The 26043-nt window shown below is 45.0% G+C and overlaps 1 protein-coding gene across 6 annotated transcripts in view; it reads right to left on the reverse strand.

Moving 5' to 3' along the window:
- SLC38A6 (solute carrier family 38 member 6) overlaps positions 1-26043 on the reverse strand; it is a 60881-nt gene that overhangs the window by 30187 nt on the left and 4651 nt on the right. For all 6 annotated transcript variants that reach the window (XR_002909223.3, XM_024219854.3, XM_024219855.3 and 3 more), the window contains exons 4-5: positions 21999-22051; positions 19470-19509 (exon numbers count right to left, since the gene is read on the reverse strand). Coding sequence is in view for 5 of the 6 variants with exons in the window: in XM_024219854.3 (XP_024075622.1) it covers positions 19470-19509; positions 21999-22051 (93 nt within the window). In the remaining variant the exon portion in view is untranslated. The remainder of the gene's footprint in view (positions 1-19469; positions 19510-21998; positions 22052-26043) is intronic.

A 26043-nucleotide genomic window follows, 5' to 3' on the forward strand; every position in this document is an offset into this window, starting at 1 on the left:
GGCCCGGCCCGCCAGGGGCTTTCCCTGCACAAGCGGCAGAACAAGTTTGGGAACCACTGGTCTAGATCCATCCTCTTTGGAACCCCCTTTCAGGTAGTTGAAAGCAGCTATCAAATCCCCCCTCGTTCTTCTCTTCTGCAGACTAAATAATCCCAGTCCCTTTAGTCTCTCCTCATAAGTCATGTGCTCCAGCCCCCTAATCATTTTTGTTGCCCTCCGCTGGACTCTTTCCAATTTTTCCACATCCTTCTTGTAGTGTGGGGCCTCACCAATGCCGAATAGAGGGGAATGATCACGTCCCTCAATCTGCTGGCAATGCTCCTACTTATACACCCCAAAATGCCGTTAGCATTCTTGGCAACAAGGGCACACTGTTGACTCATATCCAGCTTCTCGTCCACTGTAACCCCTAGGTCCTTTTCTGCAGAACTGCTGCCTAGCCACTCGGTCCCTAGTCTGTAGCAGTGCATGGAATTCTTCCATCCTAAGTACAGGACTCTGCACTTGTCCTCATCACATTTCTTTTGGCCCAATCCTCTAATTTGTCTAGGTCCCTCTGTATCCTATCCATACCCTCCAGCGTATCTACCACTCCTGCCAGTTTAGTGTCATCTGCAAACTTGCTGAGGGTGCAATCCATTCCATCCTCCAGAGCATTAATGAAGATATTGAACAAAACCAGCCCCAGGACCGACCCTTGGGGCTTTCCGCTTGATACCGGCTAACAACTAGACATGGAGCCATTGATCACTACCCGTTGAACCCGATGATCTAGCCAGCTTTCTATCCACCTTATAGTCCATTCATCCAGTCCATACTTCTTTAACTTGCTGGCAAGAATACTATGGGAGACCGTATCAAAAACTTTGCTAAAGTCAAGGAATAACACGTCCACTGCTTTCCCTTCATCCACAGAGCCAGTTATCTTGTCATAGAAAGCAATTAGGTTAGTGAGGCATGACTTGCCCTTGGTGAATCCATGCTGACTGTTCCTGATCACTTTCCTCTCCTCTAAGTGCTTCAAAATTGATTCCTTGAGGACCTGCTCCATGATTTTTCCAGGGACTGAGGTGAGGCTGACTGGCTTGTAGTTCTCCGGATCCTCCTTCTTCCCTTTTTAAAAAATGGGCACTACATTAGCCTTTTTCCAGTCAACCAGGACCTCCCTCGATCGCCATGAGTTTTCAAAGATAATGGCCAATGGCTCCGCAATCACATCCGCCAACTCCTTTAGCACCCTCGGATGCAGTGCATGAGGCCCCATGGACTTGTGCACGTCCGGCTTTTCTAAATAGTCCTGAACCACTTCTTTCTCCACAGAGGGCTGGTCATCTCCTCCCCAAACTGTGCTGCCCTGTGCAGTAGTCTGGGAGCTGACCTTGTTCGTGAAGACAGAGGCAAAAAAAGCATTGAGTACGTTAGCTTTTTCCACATCCTCTGTCACTAGATTGCCTCCTCCATTCAGTAAGGGACCCACACTTTCCTTGACCTTCTTCTTGTTGCTAACATACCTGAAGAAACCCTTCTTGTTACTCTTAACTTGGGAGGATGTATATTCATATCCAAAGGGAACTGTTGGACAGTTCACATGATTGTTCCTTCCTTATACTTGGGTTGGTGATACACCCTTTAAAAAAATTCCATGGTTGGAAAGAATGAACCTTATTCCCTCTGTCTACTTGTTCTCAATCTACTAATTCAGTTCATTACAATACCTTGCATACTAATACTAATAAAAATACTAATGCCTTGTATCTTTATAATGGCTCATGCAAAAAATCCCAAAACACTTTACAAACTTTATACACAGGAGGAGAGTGAGGTGAGGAAGAGAAACAGACTTTGTAAAAACCCCTCTGTTGAGGCACTGATCTCTTCGTCAGAAGAGACGAGAGAACTGTGAAGTGGGAGATGGGGGACAGTAAGACAGCAGAGCAGTCTTGTCTTGTGGAATTGGGTGAATACCAGATCAGTAAGGTGTCTCCTCACCGATTTCAGGCAGCATAGAAGACGGAAAGAAAAGTAACAATTGTATTCCCTTGCTAGAGAGAATCTGACCAATAAAGTCCTGTTCATAGAATCATAGAATATCAGGGTTCGAAGGGACCTCAGGAGGTCATCTAGTCCAACCCCCTGCTCAAAGCAGGACCAATTCCCAACTAAATCATCCCAGCCAGGGCAAGCCTGACCTTAAAAACCTCTAAGGAAGGAGATTCCACCACCTCCCTAGGTAACCCATTCCAGTGCTTCACCACCCTCCTAGTGAAAAGGTTTTTCCTAATATCCAATCTAAACCTCCCCAACTGCAACTTGAGACCATTACTCCTTGTTCTGTCATCAGGTACCACTGAGAACAGTCTAGATCCATCCTCTTTGGAACCCCCTTTCAGGTAGTTGAAAGCAGCTATCAAATCCCCCCTCATTCTTCTTTTCTGCAGACTAAACAATCCCAGTTCCCTCAACCTCTCCTCATAAGTCATGTGCTCCAGCCCCCTAATCATTTTTGTTGCCCTCCGCTGGACTCTGTCCAATTTTTCCACATCCTTCTTGTAGTGTGGGACCCAAAACTGGACACAGTACTCCAGATGAGGCCTCACCAATGTCGAATAGAGGGGAACGATCACGTCCCTTGATCTGCTGGCAATGCCCCAACTTATACAGCCCAAAATGCCGTTAGCCTTCTTGGCAACAAGGGCACACTGTTGACTCATATCCAGCTTCTCGTTCACCGTAACCCCTAGGTCCTTTTCTGCAGAACTGCTTCCTAGACATTCGGTCCCTAGTCTGGTTTCTTTTGGCCCAATCCTCTAATTTGTCTAGGTCCCTCTGTATCCTGTCCCTACCCTCCAGCGTATCTACCACTCCTCCCAGTTTAGTGTCATCTGCAAACTTGCTGAGAGTGCAGTCCACGCCATCCTCCAGATCATTAATGAACACTGAGAAGAGAGGTTAAAAACTAAAATAAGGGTGGGGGGAAACCTAGTTAAAAGTTACACTAGGACAAAAAACAAAAAAACCTATCACTGAGAAACTGAGCTGGACTGCTCAGCTGAAACTGGATCTTTCATAGAAACTAATGTGACAACAGATCATTTGAACTTTTACATTTCCCTCTACAGGTAAAATGACCTTCTTACCAATAGTCTGTTCTGACCCAATGGATGTAAGAGAAAGTGTCCATCTAAATAATGTGATGTCAGGAGATGGGAGTTGTGAATGTAAGTGGAACTGGAGAGTGGAATGCTGAATTTTTAGTAGGCTAATTCTGTTTCATGGAGATTTGGAGTGGGGCTGAGGGAGAGGAACATTACAGTATCTCCATGGGCGGCACATCCAATAGGCTGGGGAAAGCTGTGCCTCCTCAAACAGCCCTGTGTGACCCCACCTACGCTCCTCCCCAAAGCCACCTCCTGCTTGCCCTTCCCCCTTGGTCCCAGCCCAGGTGGCAGGCTCTTCAGTGCTGCTGGGACTTGGGATGGCTGGGGCCGCCCTGCGCTTGGGGGCGCGCCGCCCGCCCTGAGCTCGGGGAGGGAAGCGGGGCCGGCTGGGGGCTAGCCTCCTCCAGCTGGAAGTTCACCCGCCGCCCATGAGTATCTTCATCTAGCCATCTGAAAATCAAAAGAATACTATAACCAAACTGCGAAGAGAAGAGGAGCAGAAAAAATGAAGTGTGAATGCTACCAAAAATCCATGAGCTACTTTGCCCCTCATACTGCATGACTCTTCTGTTTATGTCAGTTTCTAAGACAAACTGGGGGCCGTGACCCCTCAGGGGGTTGCAAGGTTATTACATGGGGGTCATGACCTGTCAGCCTCCATCCGAAACCCCGCTTCGCCTCCAACATTTATAATAGTGTTTAATGTAAAAAAATGTGTTTTTAATGTATGGGGGGGGGGCACACTCAGGGACTTGCTGTGTGAAAGGGGTCATCAAGACAAAAATTTTAGAACCACTCTAAGGCATCCATCCCATGCATTAAGTATGTATAAAAATATTAGACAATCAAAATAAAGTCTTGAAGGCTCTCCCACTCAATACTTATGAAAAGAATACATTTCCTTTAGCAGAAATCTACAAAATCACTGGAGATGCATGAATTTGGTTTAAAACAGTACTAAAAAACACAGATTTAGTGCTTGTCTGTATGGGAAAGGTATACTGGTAGAAGGCAGTGTGAATATAATCTGCTATAAATTATACCAATAGAACTTCCCGTGTGGACTCTCTTATTCTAGCATGAGAGCCCTTTTCCGGTTTAGCTTATGTCACTTTGGAAGTGATTTAAATAAAGCTGAAAACAGCCACTCTGATTCTGGAATAAGAGTATCCACATGTCAGAGTTATACTGGTGTAACTATGGTGGTTTAACTACAATTAGACCAGTGTAACAGGAAAAATGTCTCATTAGACAAGCTCTAAATGTATTCAATCTGCAGATAGATTTAAGAAATATTTTTTCTTAAAAGTCTTAATATTTTTTACTGTGTCAAAAATCTCCTAATTACATTCACTACATTATGAAAATACAGCATAATTGTTCTTACTGGCCATCAATTGTTAATTTAGTATGGCAATTAACAAACCTGCCCTTATTTAAAGAAGCTCTACACCGGAAATCCTCAGTTTAAAACAATAAGGCTAATTAGCTTTCAGGTCAATCACAAACTGCAGCGTGCATTCCAGTTTGTTTGAAAATAGGATTAGATTTTCTGTATTTGGGGGAAGTTCAATCCAGTCTTTAGCAAAGAGATGCACTAGGTCTGCCCTTCCACTTTATGGGGGTGTTAATTTATTCCAAATAGGTTGGTAGAATATGTACTCTGATGGGAGAGACAAGGATGCAATCCATGATTTTCTCATTATATTGGCCAGATTTAAATTCCTCTGGATTAGCACTTTTTAAACAAGACAAAATTCTATTTACAATACATTTTGTAATTAAATGACTAATGAACTCTGAGCAGAATAAAAGATAACTTGCAAAACAGAAAAATATGACTATCTTGATCACAAGAAACAACTGAAGTTTGAGTATTTTAATTCCATGGTGTAAAATATGCCACTTGAGCTTTGGTACAAGCGAGATAATGCTGTAGTTTTATATACAAGTTACGTAAATTGCACTGTGTACAAATTCATCACAGGAGCTATAAGTATGTTTAACCAACCTTATACAAGTTATAAACTATTTCTTCCCTAATTTAGGCTCCCTCCAATTCTCCCACTGTCTTAACTGTAATAAATGTAAATCCAAGTAAAATCTAAAAAAAAGTCCCTCTCTTCAGCATAACCAGCCTCAGGCTGCTAATTAGCAGCACTTAAAAAATACAAACAAAAACCCAACACCACAACTTCATGTTAGTGCTGTGCTCTGACTGGCCAGCAGATGGCACTGAGAGAGCATTGCTGGAAAAGCACATTACCCACACCCACACCTCTACAAAACCCCCAAATGTCTCTTATGCAGACCCTTTCCTAGATTTAGCGTTTTTTATACTTAAGAAAACAGTCTGCCAAATATTGACTATTTTAATTGCAAAAAATCCCTAAACAAAAAATAAGAAAGCAGAATTTTAATATTTAGTAATGTATTCAACATAATTTATTGAAATTTGCTACAGTTTAGTCCAATGTCTTCATGTGTTGTCCAGTTTGTTGATCATATTAACAGACTGTAAAATGTAACTCACAAGAGAATTAAATGTCTGCGGTATCTGTAGAACGTCTGTTTAAAATGTATAGTATGCAAGCAAACAGCATAGCTCAAGATAGAGCTAGGCTTGCTGGATGCAAAACCAACACCATAACTAGAGTTTCCTTTCCTGGTACTCTTTGGTGTTTATCAATTTGTCTTTGCTTTTAGTTTAGAATCTGACTGGAAACAGTTTTTGATGTTTTCAAAGAGGAAATAATTTTGCACCTTTTGAGAGCCAGTTGAATGCAGGTAAATAATGTAACTTGTAGAAGGCACAATTGGAAACCATTATAAACTAACTAATCTTCTTCAGCACTAGAATTTGCTAAACCCTTGTACAATGAAATTTTGCTTTCACATACGTTTGATCTGGGAAACTCAATTCCACGGAGCTGCAAATATTGATCATTTGGGTACAATAAACAAAAGCAGGCAGGTAACCCAAATTGATCTTTAACAGAAGAATTCCACTGTGCACCTCAGACTATTATTGTTGCAAAAAATCCCCGTGGAGATCATCTATGTTCAACTGCAGTATTTAATTCCAGCTGCTACTGCATATAGTATTATTAAATTCATGTTCTCAAAATTTCCAATTTGTTTCTATCTATCAAAACTTCCAGGTTCCATGTGATCAGTCATACTTCCCTACCGCAATGATGTTCAGCTAGTGCCAGTCTTTAGCCTGGAGAAATATGCTGTAAAACTCCGCCCACACAATTCCTGCTTTAGACCTCAATGCTGAAGATTTGTTAGTGTTGGCAACAGATTGTGAAATGCTCTTGTGCAATACTTTATTATGTGTGTCTCCATTTCCCACAAATCTTGCTAAAATACTTCACTCTCCAACTTCATTCATTATATATGCTGTCATATCCCTACTGACACACACACTTTATTGCAGGAGAGGACAATTAATAGGAGGGTATTTTTTAAATGGGAAATCTTTGAGAGCTTTTCCTTGGGGAAGAATTCCTTCCCATTGTCCTGCCCTCTTTCATGGAGTAGCCGCCCACAAACCTGGCAGATCCTTCAGGATCTAGGGAACCCACAGGATGCAGAACCCTGGGGCTGGCCTACTACATCCCGCTCACTGCTATACAGCCACACAACTCCATTGGAGCTTCAATAGCAGGGGCTCCCTCTAGATTCGGTTACTTCTGGAGAGGATTATGTAACAGAACTGATAAACATTGATGGGGTTCTTTAAATTAAAAATTGATGTTTTAAAATGTCAAATCTGATTTTTTAATTTAAAATACATTTTTCTTTTAAAAATTAAACCCATTTAAAATTAAAATTACAACCTTACTGTACTCTATTAAAATCATTTAAATTAAATTAAAAAAAAACAGTTGTTGAAGGACTAAATCAGCTTTTGACAGCAGTAGCCTCTTCTGCAGGTGCAGAGATAATAATTTCTTCAGTTCAGTTTGTCCCACATCCCACTAGTTCAGTTCAACAACTAATTCATTCAGTTTGAGAAACCTGTTGGGAGCTGAAAAAGCAGGAAAGTTTATTTTCCTCTTCCAATCTAAGGGTACATCTATACTTACCTCCGGGTCCGGCGGTAAGCAATCGATCTTCTGGGATCGATTTATCGCGTCTTGTCTAGATGCGATAAATCGATCCCGGAAGTGCTCGCCTGCTCCGCGAGAGGAGTACGCGGAGTCGACGGGGGAGCCTGCCTGCCGCGTGTGGACCCGCTGTAAGTTCGAACTAAGATACTTCGACTTCAGCTACGTTATTCACGTAGCTGAAGTTGCGTATCTTAGTTCGAAGTGGGGGGTTAGTGTGGACCAGCCCCAAGAATAAAAATGAGATGTGATAGGAGGCGATCTAACAATTCTAAAATCTTGAAGGTTATGGTGACTAGAAACAATCAGTTGACTTCATTAACTACAGATAATACTTTTTGTTTAATAAATCATTTTTATATCTAAAACATGTTTTGATTAACTTTTTTCCTTATGTGGCCAGCACATTTAATGTAATTTTATTTAACTAACAAACATTTTTAAAATGATAAGTTTATAGATTTTTAATTGAATTTCAATTTCCATCCAAACGTAGCTTGACACAAATCATAAGTAAAAAAAATATTAATCATCTAAAAAATAAGAAATGCATCTCAACATAATAAAAAAAGTAAAAATCAAGAATTGGAATAAATGTGTGATATATAATTGCTTAAATAATGTGTATTAGTATGGTATATCCTCCTGGTTAGCAAAAAAATACCAAATTATACTATAGCAGGGCTAGTCACCTTCCAAGTGTCCCCTCATGGCCAGGAGTAGCTCTGTGGCACCCTGCCTCAGTATCCCCTCTTGGTAACTGAAGGTCTCCATACAGTCTTATCCTCTAATCCATCAACATGGTTTATTACCAGAACATAGTTCAAAACAGTCCATAATAAAATCCCAACACATATTCCATTTATCACCCCAGTGCAAACACACATTTAAATCCCAACACATCTTTGTCCCTCGATGCCACATATACCACACACTGGCACCTTTGGCCATGGCCTCTTTGCCAGTCCTCTTCTGTCCCTCTCCCAGCCCCTCCAACTGGAGGGCAAGCCTGCTCTTCCCAGTGGAATCATCCACATTGGGAAATCATTCTTGCCAGAGGAGCATCCCTCAACTCCCTCTGGCCCTCTCACTATTCCCCAAGGTTCAGCCTTTCAGTGCTGAGACATCAGTCTTGGCTCCAGCTTGGAAACAGCAGGCACCGGCTGCCTTCAGCCCTGGCTCTCTGGCTTGAGGAGAAAAAGACGGTTACTCACCGTTGTAACTGTTGTTCTTCGAGATGTGTTGCTCATATCCATTCCAGTTAGGTGTGTGCGTGCCGCGTGCACGATCGTCGGAAGATTTTTACCCTAGCAACACCCGGTGGGTCGGCTGTGGAGCCCCCTGGAGTGGCGCCGTTATGGCGCTGGATATATACCCCAGCCGACCCAGCGCCCCCTCAGTTCCTTCTTGCCGGCTACTCCGACAGTGGGGAAGGGGGGCGGGTTTGGAATGGATATGAGCAACACATCTCGAAGAACAACAGTTACAACGGTGAGTAACCGTCTTTTCTTCTTCGAGTGCTTGCTCATATCCATTCCAGTTAGGTGACTCCCAAGCCCCACCTAGGTGGCGGGGTCGGAGTGAGACATTGCTGTGTGCAGAACCGCTGACCCGAAAGCAGCATCGTCTCTGGATTGTTGCACCAGTGCCTAGTGAGTAGCAAATGTGTGGACCGATGACCACACTGCAGCTCTACAAATGTCCTGGATCGGTACTTGAGCCAGGAAGGCAGTCAAGGAGGCCTGGGCCCTCGTGGAATGAGCAGTGAGGCGTGGCGTCGGTACACCGGCCAGGTCGTAGCAAGCACGAATGCAGGACGTAATCCAAGAGGACAGGCACTGTGAAGAGACCGGTGAGCCTTTCATCCGGTCGGCCACCGCAACGAAGAGTTGCGTCGTTTTCCTAAATGGCTTTGTACGGTCAATATAGAAATCCAGGGCCCTGCGAACGTCCAAAGAATGTAAACGCTGGTCTTGACGAGTAGCGTGCGGTTTCGGATGGAAGACCGGGAGAAATATATCTTGGTTTACGTGGAAAGGTGACACCACCTTCGGAAGAAAGGCAGGGTGGGGGCGAAGCTGCACCTTGTCCTTGTGGAACACCGTGTAAGGGGGCTCGGATGTCAGCGCCCTAAGTTCCGAGACGCGTCGTGCTGAGGTGATGGCTACGAGGAAGGCTGTCTTCCAAGACAAGTACAGAAGTGAGCAGGTCGCCAATGGTTCAAACGGAGGCCCTGTGAGCCTGGAGAGGACGAGGTTGAGGTTCCACGTCGGAACCGGCTGTCGTTGCTGTGGGTACAGCCGGTCTAAGCCCTTGAGGAATCTAACGACCATCGGGTTAGAGAAGACCGAGGACGTGAGTTCTCCTGGGTGGAAAGCCGAAATAGCGGCGAGGTGAACCTTGATTGAGGATGTCGCCAAGCCCTGCTGTCTTAGGGACAGGAGGTATTCCAGTATCAAGGGAATAGGAGCCTGCGAGGGAGACGTAGCTCGTTGCTCACACCAACAGGAGAATCTCTTCCATTTGGCTAAATAAGTGGTCCGCGTAGAGGGCTTTCTACTTCCCAGTAGGACCTGTTGGACGGCCTGCGAGCATTGCCGCTCTGAGCGACTCAACCATGAAGCATCCACGCCGTGAGGTGGAGCGACTGCAGGTCGGGGTGACACAGCCGGCCGTGGTCCTGAGAGATGAGATCCGGACTCAAGGGGAGCGTGATCGGCCTCTGTACTGACAGCTCCAGCAGTGTGGTGTACCAGTGCTGTCTCGGCCAAGCGGGAGCGACTAGAATTACCCGTGCATGGTCCCTGCGGATCTTGAGCAGCACCCTGTGGACCAGCGGGAATGGGGGAAAGGCGTAGAACAGATGGTCTTTCCATGCCATGAGGAAGGCGTCTGATCGAGAGCCCGGGGCTCGCCCGTGTAGGGAGCAGAATGCCTGGCACTTCCTGTTGGCCCGAGATGCGAACAGGTCGATCTGGGGAAACCCCCACCTCTGGAAGACGGAATAGATGATGTCCGGGCGAATCGACCACTCGTGCGTCTGGAAGGACCTGCTGAGACGGTCCGCCAGCGTATTCTGGACTCCAGGCAGGAATGACGCCGTGAGATGTATCGAGTGGGCGATGCAGAAGTCCCACAGGCGAATGGCCTCTTGGCATAGGGGAGATGAGCGGGCTCCGCCTTGCTTGTTGATATAAAACATGGCCGTGGTGTTGTCGGTGAGAATCAGCACGCAACGGCCCTGTAGGAAGTTGAGAAAAGCCTGACAAGCCAGGCGCACTGCCATCAGCTCTCGGACGTTGATGTGCAGGGCTAGTTGGGACGCAGACCACAGGCCTTGGGTATGGTGCTCCCCCAGGTGAGCGCCCCATCCTAGAGATGAAGCGTCCGTAACTAGGTGGAGGGAGGGCTGTGGGGCGTGAAAGGGCACTCCTGCACAGACCGCCGTGCGATCCGTCCACCAGGTGAGGGAGGCCAAGACCGAGGCCGGAACCGTGACCACTATGCTCAGGTCGTCTCGATGAGGACGGTAAACCGATGACACCCAAGTCTGCAGTGGGCGAAGTCGCAGCCTGGCGTGCCTGGTTACGTAGGTGCACGAGGCCATGTGGCCCAAGAGGGCAAGGCATGTCCTTATGGTGGTAATTGGAAAGGCCCTGAGTCCTTGAATGACGCTTGAAATGGTATGAAAGTGGCTGTCTGGCAGGATGGCTCGGGCATGTCTGGAGTCCAGGATTGCTCCAATGAACTCTATCCTCTGAGTTGGTACTAGAGTGGACTTCTCTCTGTTGAGTAGAATGCCCAGCTCGTGGAAAGTGCGTGTCACTACGTGGACATGAGCCTGCACTTGGTCTCTGGTGCGGCCGCGTACCAGCCAGTCGTCCAAGTACGGGAACAGCTGTATCCCTTGTCGACGAAGGAAGGCCGCGACGACTGCCAGACACTTTGTGAACACCCTGGGAGCCAAGGACAAGCCGAAGGGAAGGACTGCGAATTGGTAGTGCACCCTGTTTACTACAAATCGCAGGAAGCGTCTGTGGGGCGGATAAATCGCTATATGGAAATAAGCGTCCTTCATGTCGAGGGCGGCGAACCAGTCTCCAGGATCCAGTGAAGGGATGATGGTCCCCAATGACACCATGCGGAACTTCAACTTTACTATGAATTTGTTGAGTCCGCGCAAGTCTAAGATGGGCCTTAGACCCCCTTTTGACTTGGGTATCAGGAAGTAGCGGGAGTAAAACCCCCTGCCCCTTAGCTCCGATGGAACCTCCTCTATGGCCCCCATAGCGAGGAGCCCAAGAACCTCCTGTGTAAGGAGTTGCTCGTGAGAAGGGTCCCTGAAGAGGGACGGGGAGGGGGAGTGGGAGGGGGGGGCGAGGAAAACTGGAGGGCGTATCCCCTCTCCACCGTGCGAAGGACCCAGCGGTCCGATGTTATAAGAGACCAAGCACGGTGGAAACGGGAGAGGCGATCCCGGAAAGGGGGAACCGAATCCTGGAAACCGGTTGAGGTGCCGTCCTCGACCGCACCTTCAAAAGGTTTGCCTAGGCCCTGAAGGTGGTCTAGGCTAGCCCTGGTTCTGACCGGGTTGAGGACCGGTCGACCTTCGCCTACCGCCTCGACCTCGCCTCCTAGCAAAGTCCTGTCTTGGACGAGGCGGGGGAGGGTAGAACCGCTGAGGCTGGGGCCTGAAGGGTCTGCGCTGAGGCCCTGGGACATGCATCCCCAGGGAGCGCATCATTGTCCTGGAGTCTTTAAGATTTTGGAGCCTAGAGTCAGTTTTCTCTGAAAAGAGGCCCTGGCCCTCAAAAGGGAGGTCCTGCAGGGTCTGCTGCAGTTCAGGTGGCAAGCCTGACACCTGGAGCCAGGAGATTCGCCGCATTGCTATCCCCGACGCCAGGGTCCTAGCGGCCGAGTCTGCTATATCAAGGGAGGCCTGCAGGGAGGTGCATGCCACCCGCTTGCCCTCCTCTACCAAGGCCCCGAACTCCTCCCTCGATTCCTGGGGAACCAGCTCTTTAAATTTCCCCATCGAGGACCACATATTAAAGCCGTAGCGGCTCAGGAGCGCCTGCTGATTTGCCGCCCGCAGTTGCAGCCCGCCAGCCGAATAGACCTTGCGTCCGAACAAATCGAAGCGCTTAGCGTCCTTCGATTTGGGCGCAGCAGCCTGCTGGCCATGGCGCTCCCGTGCATTGACTGATGAAACCACCAGTGAGCACGGTTGGGGGTGGGTGTACAAGTACTCATGTTCCTTGGAGGGCACAAAGTACTTCCTCTCAACCCCTCTGGCCGTGGGCAGAATGGAGGCCGGAGTTTGCCAGAAGGTGGTGGCGTTCGCTTGAATAGTGCGGATCAGCGGTAATGCCACCCTAGATGGAGCATCCGCTGAAATGATCTGCACAATGGGATCATGGACCTCCGCAATCTCCTCCACCTGGAGGTCCATATTGCGAGCCATGCGGCGCAGCAGGTCCTGGTGGGCCCGAAGGTCTATAGGGGGCGGCCCGATGGCGGATGTGCCCGCTACGGCCTCATCAGGCGAGGACGAGGAGGATGCCCCCGGTGGCAAGGGGTCCAATGGCTGATCCTGCTCCAGGTGTTCCTGGAGTTGGGCATCGCCTGCCCCTTGGTCCAGGACCGCTGCCGGTGTGGGCACTGGAGCCTCCACGTCCCTTGGAGGAGGGCGGGAGATGGTGGACTCTGGGGCCCTGGGCTCCGAACGGCCCGAGCGGGAGGCAGATAGGGGAGCTCCTTGTGCCTGATGGTAGGCCCAAGGAGTCCAGAAGGACCAATGCGCAGGTCCTTGCATAGGGTCGTCGGTCTCTTGCAGGTGGCCGGCCACCACTGCATCCGACGAGCGCGACGCCGATCTCGACGGCCACGGCGGTGCCGAGCCCGACGCCGTCGGCACCGGAGGGTACGGTGCCGATCGGTGCCGGCTGTAAGGCGATCTGTCCCTGTGCGGTGCCGGAGAACGGTGCCGGGATCTGGAACGGTGCCGGTAGTCCCTCCGGTGCCGGGATCCCGATCTGGAATGGGACGACGATCTTGAAGAGGCGTGGTACCGGGAGCGGCCCCTCGAGCCCGAGTGGCGCTCATACCGGTGCCGGGAGCTGCGTCTCGAGCTCGATCGGTGCCGGTCGTCGCGACGGTGCCGGGATGTGGAACGGCGTCGCGAAGAGGATCTGGGCCGCGAGTACGACTGGTGCCGAGGTGATATTCGGCGCCGGGACTCCGAGCGGCGTCGGGACCTGCTCCGGGATCTGGAGCGGTGCCGAGAGACTCGAGGTGGCGACGGTGGGCGCACCAGGGCCGGCTTGCCTCTGGACTGCAGCACGCGTGGAGCCACCGGTGCCGGGGGTTGTGACGGCGCTGGCTCCGTGAGGGCGATCAGGTCTCTCGCCGTAGCAAAAGTCTCCGGGGTGGAAGGGAGACAAGGTTCCACCACCAGCCTTGGTGGTGAAACAGTCCGCACCGGACTCAACGGCCTCGGTGCCGGAGTCGACGGTGTGGCCGCCAGCCTTTGGCGGTCCAACTGCGGACGCGGCTCTACCCCCGGCACCGGGGGAGCCGGTATCTTCACGGCAGCAACGTCCCGCGTCTTGCTGGCCTTCTTATGGCCCGGAGAAAGGGATCGGCGCCGAGGTTCTTTAGGCGGGCGCGGTGCCGACGTCGGTTGGTGCCGAGCAGTCTTTTCCGCCGCACCAGTCGGGCCTGCCGGGGCGCTGCGCACCGAAGCATTCGGTGCCGGGACAGGGCGCACCGAGGGAGGATCCGGACTCAGAGCCGCCTCCATCAGGAGCTGTCAGAGTCTAAAGTCCCGCTCCTTTCTTGTCCTCGGCTTGAAGGCCTTGCAGATAGGGCACTTATCTGCGGGATGAGCCTCCCCAAGGCACTTCAAGCAGGAACTATGCGGGTCGCTGGTTGGCATATGCTTCCCGCAGGACGCGCACGGCTTAAAGCCAGGAGCCTTGGGCATGGGCCCGGCTGCGCGCCGGGGGGGAAAAGGGGGAAAAACACCCCCTAAACCCCCGCTAACAAAACTACAACTATATATATATACACTACACAACTAACTAACTAGAACTTGAATAACTATAATACAACTAACTATAATAACAATAATGAGAAGCTAGGGATAGTGAATAGCAGCTATGCCGCGGTTCAGTGTTCCAACGACCGTCAGGGGCGGTAAGAAGGAACTGAGGGGGCGCTGGGTCGGCTGGGGTATATATCCAGCGCCATAACGGCGCCACTCCAGGGGGCTCCACAGCCGACCCACCGGGTGTTGCTAGGGTAAAAATCTTCCGACGATCGTGCACGCGGCGCGCACACACCTAACTGGAATGGATATGAGCAAGCACTCGAAGAAGAACCCCTCTTGCTGCTCTCCTTGCCTTCAGCCTTCTCCCAGGAACCACAGTCAGTCTCCTAGCTCTGGCACCTCTCATCTGCCCCTCTCCCAACTGACTCACGTCTGTGTTCTAAGGCAACCCTCACTGGCTCTCTTTCTTCTCTAGGGCTCAGATAACCTCTGTTAAGCTCAACTGAAGTGAGCGGAGGCAGCACAGGTACCGGCCCTGCTCCTCTTAAAAGGCCAGTGTTATTCCGTGACACATACTAACCGATGAGAATGAACCATTCTTTTTCAAAACAACTAAAAAGTATAAATGCAGGACAAAATTAAAATCAATTATGTAAATCAAGATTTCCTGCTTGCTGATTTAAATCAAAATCAGTGCTTTAAATCAATCCACCCTGTTATGTAAATAAGTGAATACCACCTGGTGCTGTGGTAACTGAGTATCTTCCCTAGGACAAAATTATTTTTTCCCTCTCCCCTCTACACATGCAGACTGAGAACTGCATGGAGAGCCCTTCAGCTGGGATGCGTGTAGATGGAATAGGCCACAGCCCTCCTCCCCACTTTCAGCATGGCAGACCTGGGATGTACACCTAGAGGATCATTCCATGCATGGATCTCAGAAGGAGGTGGGAAGTGAAACAGTAAAGGACGTGGATGGGATAACATGATGATCTGGCATCATGCAACTTCCTATCTATGGCTTAATTCTGCAACCCCTTCTCATACTAAGTAACATTTATGTGAATAATCCCATTGAAGTCAGTGGGACACTTTGAGTGAGTAACTATTACTAGTATGAGTAAAGACCTGCAGAACTGGGCCATTGCAAGTCACAAAATGCTGACTAAGGGAATCAGGGAGGATACCAGATTAGCCTGAATCCTCCCACTCAACCTACCAGTGTTAGCTCATTAATGAATATCTATAATATAGCAACATGAATGTGTTGCTATATTATAGATATTCATTAAAGACAGCTTGGTAAGTATTTCCATTGTTTTTATCACTCTATTTTTGAAGTTTATATTACTCAAGTAAAAATGTGCTGGAAAATAAAAATCTTTAGGCTGTAGTTTTGGTGGTGTTTTGTTTTTTTTAAAAAGTGCAATTTAAATGTGGCTATTTCAAAATGAACAGAGTAAAAATATTAATAGTTTAAGGAGCTTTTTAAAGCTTGCAAAACTAAAAATAACTGACAAATTTTAATCGCTACTCTGTACAGGTCCTCAGCTAGCTTTTGGTACTTAAATCGACTATTTAATTGGCTCTACTTGGGTAAACAACAGGCACCATCAAGACTTTTTAATGTAGAAAAATAGTTTAAATGTTGATTTAATCTTCACAACCATAGTATAAGAATTGAATAATCGTGTTTAAAAACTTTAGAGTGACAAATCCCAAGCACTATCCCTAACTTTGAATTCCCTGGCTTCCGATTGCTTATGTCTCGTCTCAACTTTTAAAATGACTATTAAGGAGATTTTTTTTTTTAAAGGCTGATTGATCCAAATTTGAGTTACTATTCCTTTTCTTATACCTGTTTGTAAAAACCATGCACGTTTTTCTTTGGTCAATGCTTCTTTGCACAGTAGTAAAGTCAGCATCCCCATATAAACAAACAAACCCAGTGGGTGTGTGCAATAAAGTTATTAAAAATAAGAAGTTTGCTTTCAACTCTGCAAGATGTTTTTTGTTTTGGATTTTTTAAACAAAATATAACCATGAGAAAAAGGTTTTTTAAAGATTATGGAAAAATAAATAACAAAAAACAAACCCAGAATGCTGAAGGCATCCTTTTAAACATGGTTAAAAAAAAAAAAAAAGTTAAATAAAGTCTCCACTCCAACTGATTGTAAATCACTTCCATATATTCTGGTTACTTTTAGAAATAATGATACCACATTAAAAAACAATGCCTAACCTACATTTTGAAAGTGCCAATAATCTTCTTTGTAATGAGATTCCATCTGATACAATATTCCCAGCTCTGATGATGGAAGAGGTAAATGGAGACCATTTTTATTTCTAGTCGTTTTCTGAAATTTAAGACACCGATACAGCTTGAAAGACTATTGAAGGGTCATGGCTTTGCTGGATGCAAAGAAACAAGGGTGGGGGGACACACCAAAGAAAGGGCTGAACATAAAGAACTCCGTATTGATAAGTCTAGAGGCATCCCTTCAGGACAAACTAAACCCAAAGGCCTGACCCCTCTCACTGAGAAATCCATGGAAGGGGACCAAAAAGGCAAGAAAACTTCCTGTACCTTCATTGTCTCTCAAGGGTCAAGAAGATGGAGTTTTGATGGGGAGAGGCCTCCTAATCCTGGGAATCTGTTAGATACTAGGAGAGCCAACTGTAAGGTTGGCTCCTGACACCACACAGCTTCACTAGCTCCCACGTTTCCTTTGGCAGCACACTTCCAAAGAACCATGCTGCCATTGGCTGAGTCCCTTTGAGACAGTAGAAATAGCAGTTGCTGGGGAGGGAGGATTCACTGAGAGTGAAAACAAAGCTCCCAGCTGTTTTAACATGTACACCTAGAGGCTGAGCAGGGGAACGTGGACGACAGACAAATCTCTACTTCTCTCATCTCCGAAACAACCCTCCTTTTGTGCAGGGCATCCACGGGATACCAGGAGATGGAGGAAGTGCCATGGAAGCTGCACTCCCCATCCCCACCTCCAGTTAGACAAGGCAGAGTGCCTCTTTATGCAAAGGGGGGTGCTTTTGGTCTACACTGATTCAGTTAGGGATAGGTGATTTTTCCCTATCTGTGAAATGGGTTAATCTTTGCAAAGAACTTAAATATATGAGGGCAGAAAATACTTGTGCCACTCTCCTATACAAAGGTTTCAGAGTAGCAGCCGTGTTAGTCTGTATCCGCAAAAAGAACAGGAGTACTTGTGGCACCTTAGAGACTAACAAATTTATTAGAGCATAAGCTTTCGTGGGCTACAACCCACTTCTTCGGATGCATATAGAGTGAAACATATATTGAGGAGATATACATACACACACATACAGAGAGCATGAAAAGGTGGGAGTTGTCTTACCAACTCTGAGAGGCCAATTAAGTAAGAGAAAAAAAACTTTTGAAGTGATAATCAAGATGGCTCTCCTATACAAAAGATCTTTGCACTTAAATCCTGAGAACCAAAAGACAGAGGATTTGGAAAGTGACAGGCATTTTTAAATACTTGAAAGAATGTTTTCCAGTTGCGAAAGCTGCTCCTTGAATTAACCTATTAAACAGAAATGAAATTCTTGGCAGAACAGGTCAAGATCTCTGGCAGAGAAGTCCATTGCAGAAGATGGAATAAGTAGTTTGATAATATCCAACATACAACAGCGTGGGCCTCTAGCATGACTAAACTGAGTTTTATTAAAAGTGACACACAGAGAAGGTTATGAACTGTTATGGGGATGAAATAAGACTCAAATTTCCTTTGACCGCACAGCCTTGTACTAGATCCCAGAGTCACCTGAACCTTCACTATGTATTCCCTCTTTGTCTTATAGCATTTATTTAGTGGTCCAGTCAAATGGGAAAGGAAATTTAAAAATCTGTTCATAGCTTCATAACATCCTCTAAAACCTGCATGAATAAATAATCTTTAGACCTTGGAATTAATGTGTTCGCTCCTGTCTGGAATTAATTCCAGGATTTTTATAGCCATTTAAATTAAGTAGTTTCCATTACTAGCAATTTTAGTAAAGGTAGGCCAATCATAAAAGCAGTCATTTGGTCTACTTCTAGGTCCATTTTGCAATATGTCCAGGTACTCTGCTAATCACTGCTTGTTCTTTATAGAACTGGAACACTGTTTCTCTTAGGGTACGTCTACACTTACCGGAGGGTCCGGCGGCAGGCAATCGATGTTCTGGGATCGATTTATCGCATCTGGTTTAGACGCGATAAATCGATCCCGGAAGTGCTCGCCGTCGACGCCGGTACTCCAGCTCAGCGAGAGGAGTACGCGGCATCGACGGGGGAGCCTGCCTGCAGCATCTGGACCCGCGGTAAGTTCGGACTAAGGTACTTCGAATTCAGCTACGTTATTAACGTAGCTGAATTTGCGTACCTTAGTCCGAAGTGGGGGGATAGTGTGGACCAGGCCTTAGTCATTATAAATGACTGTCTGCGTCCTCTTTCCTAATCTTTTCGTTTTGTTTTCAGCACATTTCCTGCTTTCACCCAGGAGCAAGAATCCAGTTTAAAACTGAGCATTCCACAGTAGTCAGTCAGTCTCTTCTAACTCTACCTTTTAAACCTACCTTCTTTTGGACTCTATCTACTCTGAATATTTCTGTGAGTACTCTTACTTTATTCATCGATTATTTTTATTTCAAGACAGTTATTTTATTAGGAAATGTACTAAGAAGGGCAAAAAAGAACTATATAGCTAGACTACACAGCAGATGACAAAACTGATTAGTGTGAAAAATAGACCACATTATGAAGAAGAATGTATACTCAACACAAAATCTTGAATTACCCAAAAATGGAGGAAAACTACCATTAAGTTAGCGTACACAACATTCTATGATTCAGTAAATAGAAGCCATTAAAACAATTAAATTCAAAGGCCAACCTTTTATGCTTGCATTCATCATGTCATGCGTAGGAATTGCAGGATACAGAGCATGTGATGTGACAAAGTGTACCTACTGTAGCACTTGGGCATAACAAGATCTCATAAACCTTGCCCTTAAATTTCCTCTTTTTGTCAGCCTCTCTAACAGGTATAATTTTACCTAAATATAGCCTTTTATGTTTATAAATAGCCCCAAGCACACATACCCCACTATGAAATTTCTTACCTCCAATATTCTGAATAATTATCGTACTTCCCACAATAACCTATAAAACAATTGATTTCTTTAGAAAGGGTAAGGAAAACTAAAAACAAAACTTCAGTCTCTAACAGTCAAATTGTATATTGATTATCTTACACCAAACGTAGAACTGATAATTAGTACTGAAAGGAAGGGTGTCTTCTGTTTAATGACTAGTTTATAAAATATGGAAACAAATGTAATAGAACAGCAAAAAAACGTCACCAGAATACTGTATTTTCATTTTGAGATGACAGAACAAAAGTAGTTATAAATGAAGTCTGCTCTGTAGACCGCTCATTTTTGTATCATTCAGAGGGCATATGAGTGTATTCTAATAATTTTCTTAGAACTTCACTGAATCTGTCATTTGGCTCTGAAGAGACAATCAGATAGTACATGCAAATCTCTTCTGTGTGTCAGCCTCATCAGAGACTATGAATATTTTATTCTGAACCTTAAACCTCATTTTCTCTTTAGAATATTACAAATTTACTCTTAGATCAGGGATTTTTTAAATTTAAATTTCTGATTGTTTGTAGGACCAGTGCTGGAAACAAAGTTTACCAGTCCAGAAAGCACTGAACTTATCCAAAGTATATCTAGCCTTTATAGTCACGAGAGAAGCCCTTAAAATTTGTTGCCAATGGGGCTAGCCTGTCAGCTTGCTATGTTATATAATCTGTTTGTCTTTATTGGTCTGATTGATTATATTATACATTGTTTATATTGCAGTAAATATTATTTTATTATATTTGGCTGTAATGCAAGGAACCTACAGGTCTGTATCCTGTATGATTAGCTAGAGCAAGTTAGCATAAGTGTTTGTAACCTTTGGCATAGACAAATTGCCTACCAGTTACCCTTCTGACTTTGGGGAACTGAATGGAGAACTGAAGGTGTTTACCAGAATACTGGGACATATTGGTAACCACAAGGTATACCGCAAGAACATGGAAGTAACAGTTCAGGCCAAAGGTAATGGTTTTGAGAATGAGATAATCGATATTAATATGTAAGAATATACTAGTCTGTAGAGTAAGTGCACCCCAAGATTTATCTGGATGAGGAAATAAGACTTGGGCATGGAAAGTTGGGCACTGATAGGAATATTCAGGATAGTGCCAGGACCCTATAAGAGGGAAAACCCCCATGTTGAGGAATCCTTCTCTTAGCTTAACAGAAGAGAACTTAAAGAAAGATAACTATCAGCTTAGCTTCTGCAATATAACTTAGCTACTCAACTCTCGAACCTGATCTCTACTATTTTGGGATTGAGGAACCTGGACCAACAAACTCATTGGACATGCCAGAGACGAGGGTGGTCCTCTGTGTCGCACTACCAGATCCCCGACGAAGGGTGAGTATGATAGTTTAAATAGCTTTTGTAAAAGGGATGTTACCACCAGGAACTATAGAACTGTACTCTTTTTTTGTGGACCTGTGATTTGTAGCTTTAATTACTCTCGTTTATTTTAATAAAGATCTTAACATTTTGACTTTGTCCACAGTGTGAATGTCCTTGCTGCACACCTCAAGAGTCCGGACAAAGTATTGAACTCTCTACATTCTCTAATTCTGTAGCCTGATTTTGGGGTAAGTCCCTGCTGGGCCGGAGAGGAACAAGACTTGTCCTTCCCTTGCATTGGGGGGGGGGGGACAAGGCCCAGACCCACTTCTGGGTACCCTTTGGGTTGAGACCCCCAAGGTTACAACACCATATTTCAGATGTAAACAGCTGAAAACATGAAACTGACCAATTTTAAAATCCTCTGGCCGTGAAATTGATCAAAATGGACCATGAATTTGGTAGGGCCCTAAGTATAGATGTTTGGGCTCAGGCTCTGAAACCCAATGAGGGTCTTGGAACCTGGGCTCTAGCCCAAACCTGAACAGCTACACTACTATTTTTAGCCCTGCATAGCAGGACCTGCAAGCTTGAGTCAGCTGACCTGGGCTCTGAGACTCACTGCTGCAAAGGGATTTGCTGTGTAGACATCCCCTAAGCTCTCTAAGAGTTGAAGCAGCATGGTGACTCATTCAGAGACATCTGTAAACAGATTATGTGGTAATATTGTGCAGAATTTGAATGTCATAAAAACATTGGAAATGGAGTTTTGGGATGACTAAGTGGTAGCAAAAACTAACACACTGTAGTAAATACTATCTGTATCAAACTAATCTATGGACTGGAAAGTAACAACATTTTCCTTCAAGATGTCTTTGTGTTTAAACAGAATATGCCACCATAAATTAAAGCTACCTATATTAGGGCTGACAACTTTTGGCCTGCACAGTCTAGAAATTGAAGGTGCCACAAGGACTCCTCGTTGTTTTTGGGGAGTAGTAGGAATTTATATACAAAAATCATGGGGCTTGTACAATGTTAGGGTTTTGCTAATTATACTACATAGCTATTTCTTAAACAGGAACGATGTAATTATAGTCAACAAAATATTTATCAGAACTAAAGTACAGAATAAAAGAGACATGGGTACTGTAAACAGAAGTTACCTTCCCAGGTGATCCAAATGCAAAGAGACCAAGATCTTCATAAGAAGTGACAGCTGTTAAAAGAAAAACAAAGTATTTCCAACTTCATATTCACTTTAGTTATGAATAGTTGGGTGTGTTTTTTTATTTATTTTTTTACACTGACAAAACTAAAGCAGTATTTTATGATTCTCATTTATAATATAGCTTTAGGATATAAACACTTTCTTCAACATACATTGCTACATATACATAACGATTTATAGAAATTTATATTACAGTAGTTTTACGTTAAACATGATTACAAATATATGGATACCACATCACCTTCTCTTTAAGAATTCTTGTAGATTATACCATGGATTAAACCATTCTGAACAATATTTATTAAACAAATTATTTTATTTCATTTTCATAAAGAATAAAAGGGGCAGCTTTGTATTACAGTGGACAAATCTTTCAAGAAATGTAAGCCTCAGCGCCCAGTTCTGCAAGGTTTTGAGCACCCTCAACGCCCACTAATTTCAGGGAGAGCTGAAGGTGCACTGTACTTTGCAGGGTTAGTCCCTAAGAACAATCACTACAGATCCTTACATACAGTGTAACCTGCACTGAGGCCCACCTTCAAAAGTAATCCCCTGACCTAAGCAACCATGTTAAAAGTAATCCAAGTTTCCAATATATATGCTGGTAACTTAAAAAGGGATCATTCTGAATGGAAGAATTAATCTCAAAACATTGGTCGGTCCACAATTTGTTACTAGAAAATTAAGGAGTTTCAAAAAGTTGTAAATTATTCTCAAAAATGCCACCCCCTTTCTTCTAGTCTATATTAATGCAGGACATGACTGAGATTCAAACTGCTGTAAGTATTTTAGAGGGCAAATCAGTCTTAAACACATGTTTTTATTTTTATAACTCTTATACTCTTTCCTCTCACTTAGCCTCCTTGCAATGTGCTTTACCATCTCTTCCCATGTCACAACTTATTTTGGCCCCAGCCCTGCAAGTTGACCTGCCAGGACAGACCCCCGAGCTGAGTCCCGCTGAAGTCAATGGAATATCACATGGGAAAAAGCATCAGCCTGCGTCAATCAAGTTGCAGGATTGGGGCCTGTGGTGGGGCAGCTGCCCCACCCCAGTAAACAGGGGTTAAAAGCAGCCCTGGAGACGGCTGCAACTGGAAAAGCTGGGCTGATTAAGGAAGCAGCCGCAGCTGTGGCCAGTTTAATCAGGGTCCAGCTGGCCCTTATAAGAGGGCTGTGGGCCAGCAGAAGGACAGAGAGTCTCTCTCTAGCTGTAGAGAGACTAGACTGCTTGGGAGCTCAACAGGGTACCTGAGTGGAGGAGGGCTGGGGAAAGGCTAGAGGAGCTGGGGAGCTCCAGTCTGGAAACCCCCAGGCTGCAGACCTTGTGAAAGGCCGAGAAGGTACAGGGGTTGTAGCGGGGCAGCCCAACGGTAGGCAGAGGCAGCAGGTCCAAACCCTCCTGGCCAATGAGTGGCAATTACACTGCAGTCCGCCCCAGTGAACGGGGGCTAGCTGGTGACTGGCAGTAGCCAAAGACTGAGGTGAGGTGGGGATAGGGGGTTCCCTGGGGAGGGGAGACCCTGAGAGACTGCGAGGTACTGCAGGGGCAGAACCCAGAGAGAAGGGGCACCGGGGTCCGGGAGGGACACCGGCCTGCAGAGGGCACTCCAAGGCTGCAAAAAGAGCTAATTCCCAGGACGACAGCAGGCGGCGTCACGTTGGTGAGTCATCACCCGCCACAGGGCCTCAGACTAAACTCAAGACAGAGACACAGTTATTTGTCTGTAAAGTTATACACAGTAATAATTACTGTAGCATAGATAAAATAACAGATAACTTAATAATCTTGTAGGCCTTTTGCAAGCTCAGCGTTTCACATTCCTCTCTAGTACCATCATCAATATGTTGTGCAAAAACAAAATGGGCCAGAGTCTGCTCTGTTATGCCAGTGTAAACCTGGAGTAACTCTGCATTTATGCTAGAAATTCAGTCCTGTGAATAGTGTGGCATTTATTCTCAATTTTTCAAAAGTACAACAATTTGATTTAAAAAGCAAAATAAACTCCACCAGTTTAAAGACAAGATAATTCAGCAAAAATATGATTTCTGAAACATACTTCAACACAAGGGAAATCCAGTTGTATCCGCTGAGGTGAAATTGACAGTTACGATACCAGCAACACTGATGGCTGCATACTTCACGTATAAAAATGTAGCAGCAGCAGCTCACAATAACCCCATCAATCACCTTAACCCTCTACTCCTGCAAAATAATTCCAGCTATTAGCTCAATCCTGCTATAACTGAAGACTGAACAAACCTCAACACACAACCTGGGAGTAAACAGCAATGTTGATCTGCTAAGCCATTTGATCGCTACTAGTAATTAGATTCGGTCACTGTTACAAATCCAGAGTATTTGTGTCATTAAAAAATGAGAAGCACTTCTCCAATAAGACATTATGACTAAAATGTTTGCACTTAATATATCTATCTCCCTTTACAATGGAATTAATATAGAAGCTTTCTCTGCAGGCAGCTGCCTGCCATTTCTTTTTACACTCATTTTTCATGATGACTTAGTATCACCACAATGGACAGTTTATAAACATTGTCAAGGTACTTTTCATACCATAAAAGTATATCCCCAACTCATTCTCTAGAATTAACCACTGCAATTCCTTCCTTCCCAGCCCCAGTCACACATTAGCCCATTATTGTAGGTTTGCTCACAAATGCTGGTCTGATGCATTTTTTTAAAGAATAAGTAATGATCTGTTTTGAAGAGTACCCCACGTATAAAGAACAATATACATTTCATTGAGATAGAGACATAGTAGGTCAACTTTGTGACCTTTCAGCCCTAACAGGTTTCCACTAAGAGACCAGCAATGTTCTGTAACTTGGAATTATCTCATTGTTTTTACAGGAATCATTGACCAAAACTATATTAAATATAACCTGACTGCAACCATCTAAAAATCAATGAAAGCCTGCAAGTTTAAATCCAGGAATTTTAATACATTTTTTATTCAATGAATATTTCTGGTCCTAGATTAGCCTGGCAATGAGTTAATTGGTAGTAATTATTAATCGGAAAGGTGTTCTTCTAAAGCATGTGAAAATAATTCATCCAATCACTTTACTGACATTGTATAAAAAAAAAAATGCTTCCCAGAAGCGCAATATTTCCTATGGATAATGACTTAGGGACCTAGAATATAAAGATGGTTTAAAGCCTCAAATTTCACCAAGTGGAAAGTTCCTTTATTGTAAAATAGCTTTTCTTCCATTTCTCCCCTTTGCCCTGCCCCTGTAATTTCCTTTGCACTGTGTTGTCCATGAAGATAATAAATAAAATCAACATAATACCACCACCATTTAGGATGTATATGATACAGTGCTTTTCATCCATAGTTTTGAATACTCTATAAAGTTTTTTTATCCTCATTTTACAGATGGGAAAACAGATTAAATATCTTGCCCAAAGTCAGAAAGCATGTCTATCGCATAAATGGGAATAGAACCCATGTCTCCTGACTTCCAGTCCAGTGCCTTATCCACTGCATGGATACCTCCTATGAGAAATGATAAATACTGTCCATTAAAAGATTGTGGTAATGGGGGCCATATAAGAACCTACAATAGATAATGCAAAGGTTTGAAAATCCGTAATCAGTAATGATTCCTTTCTAATCTTGTACCCTAACTGGCTGGAGAGAAAAAGGTAGCCATAAACTAGTCCAAAAGCACCAAGCAGCTACTGCCATCTTTCATTAAAGTATCCCTAACCGCTACTGATTTTTTTTTTTTTTTTTAAAAATGTGCGTAAAGGAGATCACTCAACTGATGAAGACAGGAACAGCAGCCTCCGAGCAGAATCAGGAAATAGTCAGCTGAGTGACCAAAGCTAGCTATGGAAAACAAAAGCAATAAGGAAAGAAAAGGAAGCTTTCTCCTACCATGAAAACCATCCTTAAAGTGAGGAAGACAGATAGGGCGGTAATGACAAGATGGATGATGGAGTCAGAGACCAG

Source organism: Terrapene carolina, unplaced genomic scaffold (assembly GCF_002925995.2).
Source record: "Terrapene carolina triunguis isolate 2854851 unplaced genomic scaffold, T_m_triunguis-2.0 Scaffold189, whole genome shotgun sequence".
In the NCBI taxonomy this organism is placed as follows: domain Eukaryota; kingdom Metazoa; phylum Chordata; order Testudines; family Emydidae; genus Terrapene; species Terrapene triunguis.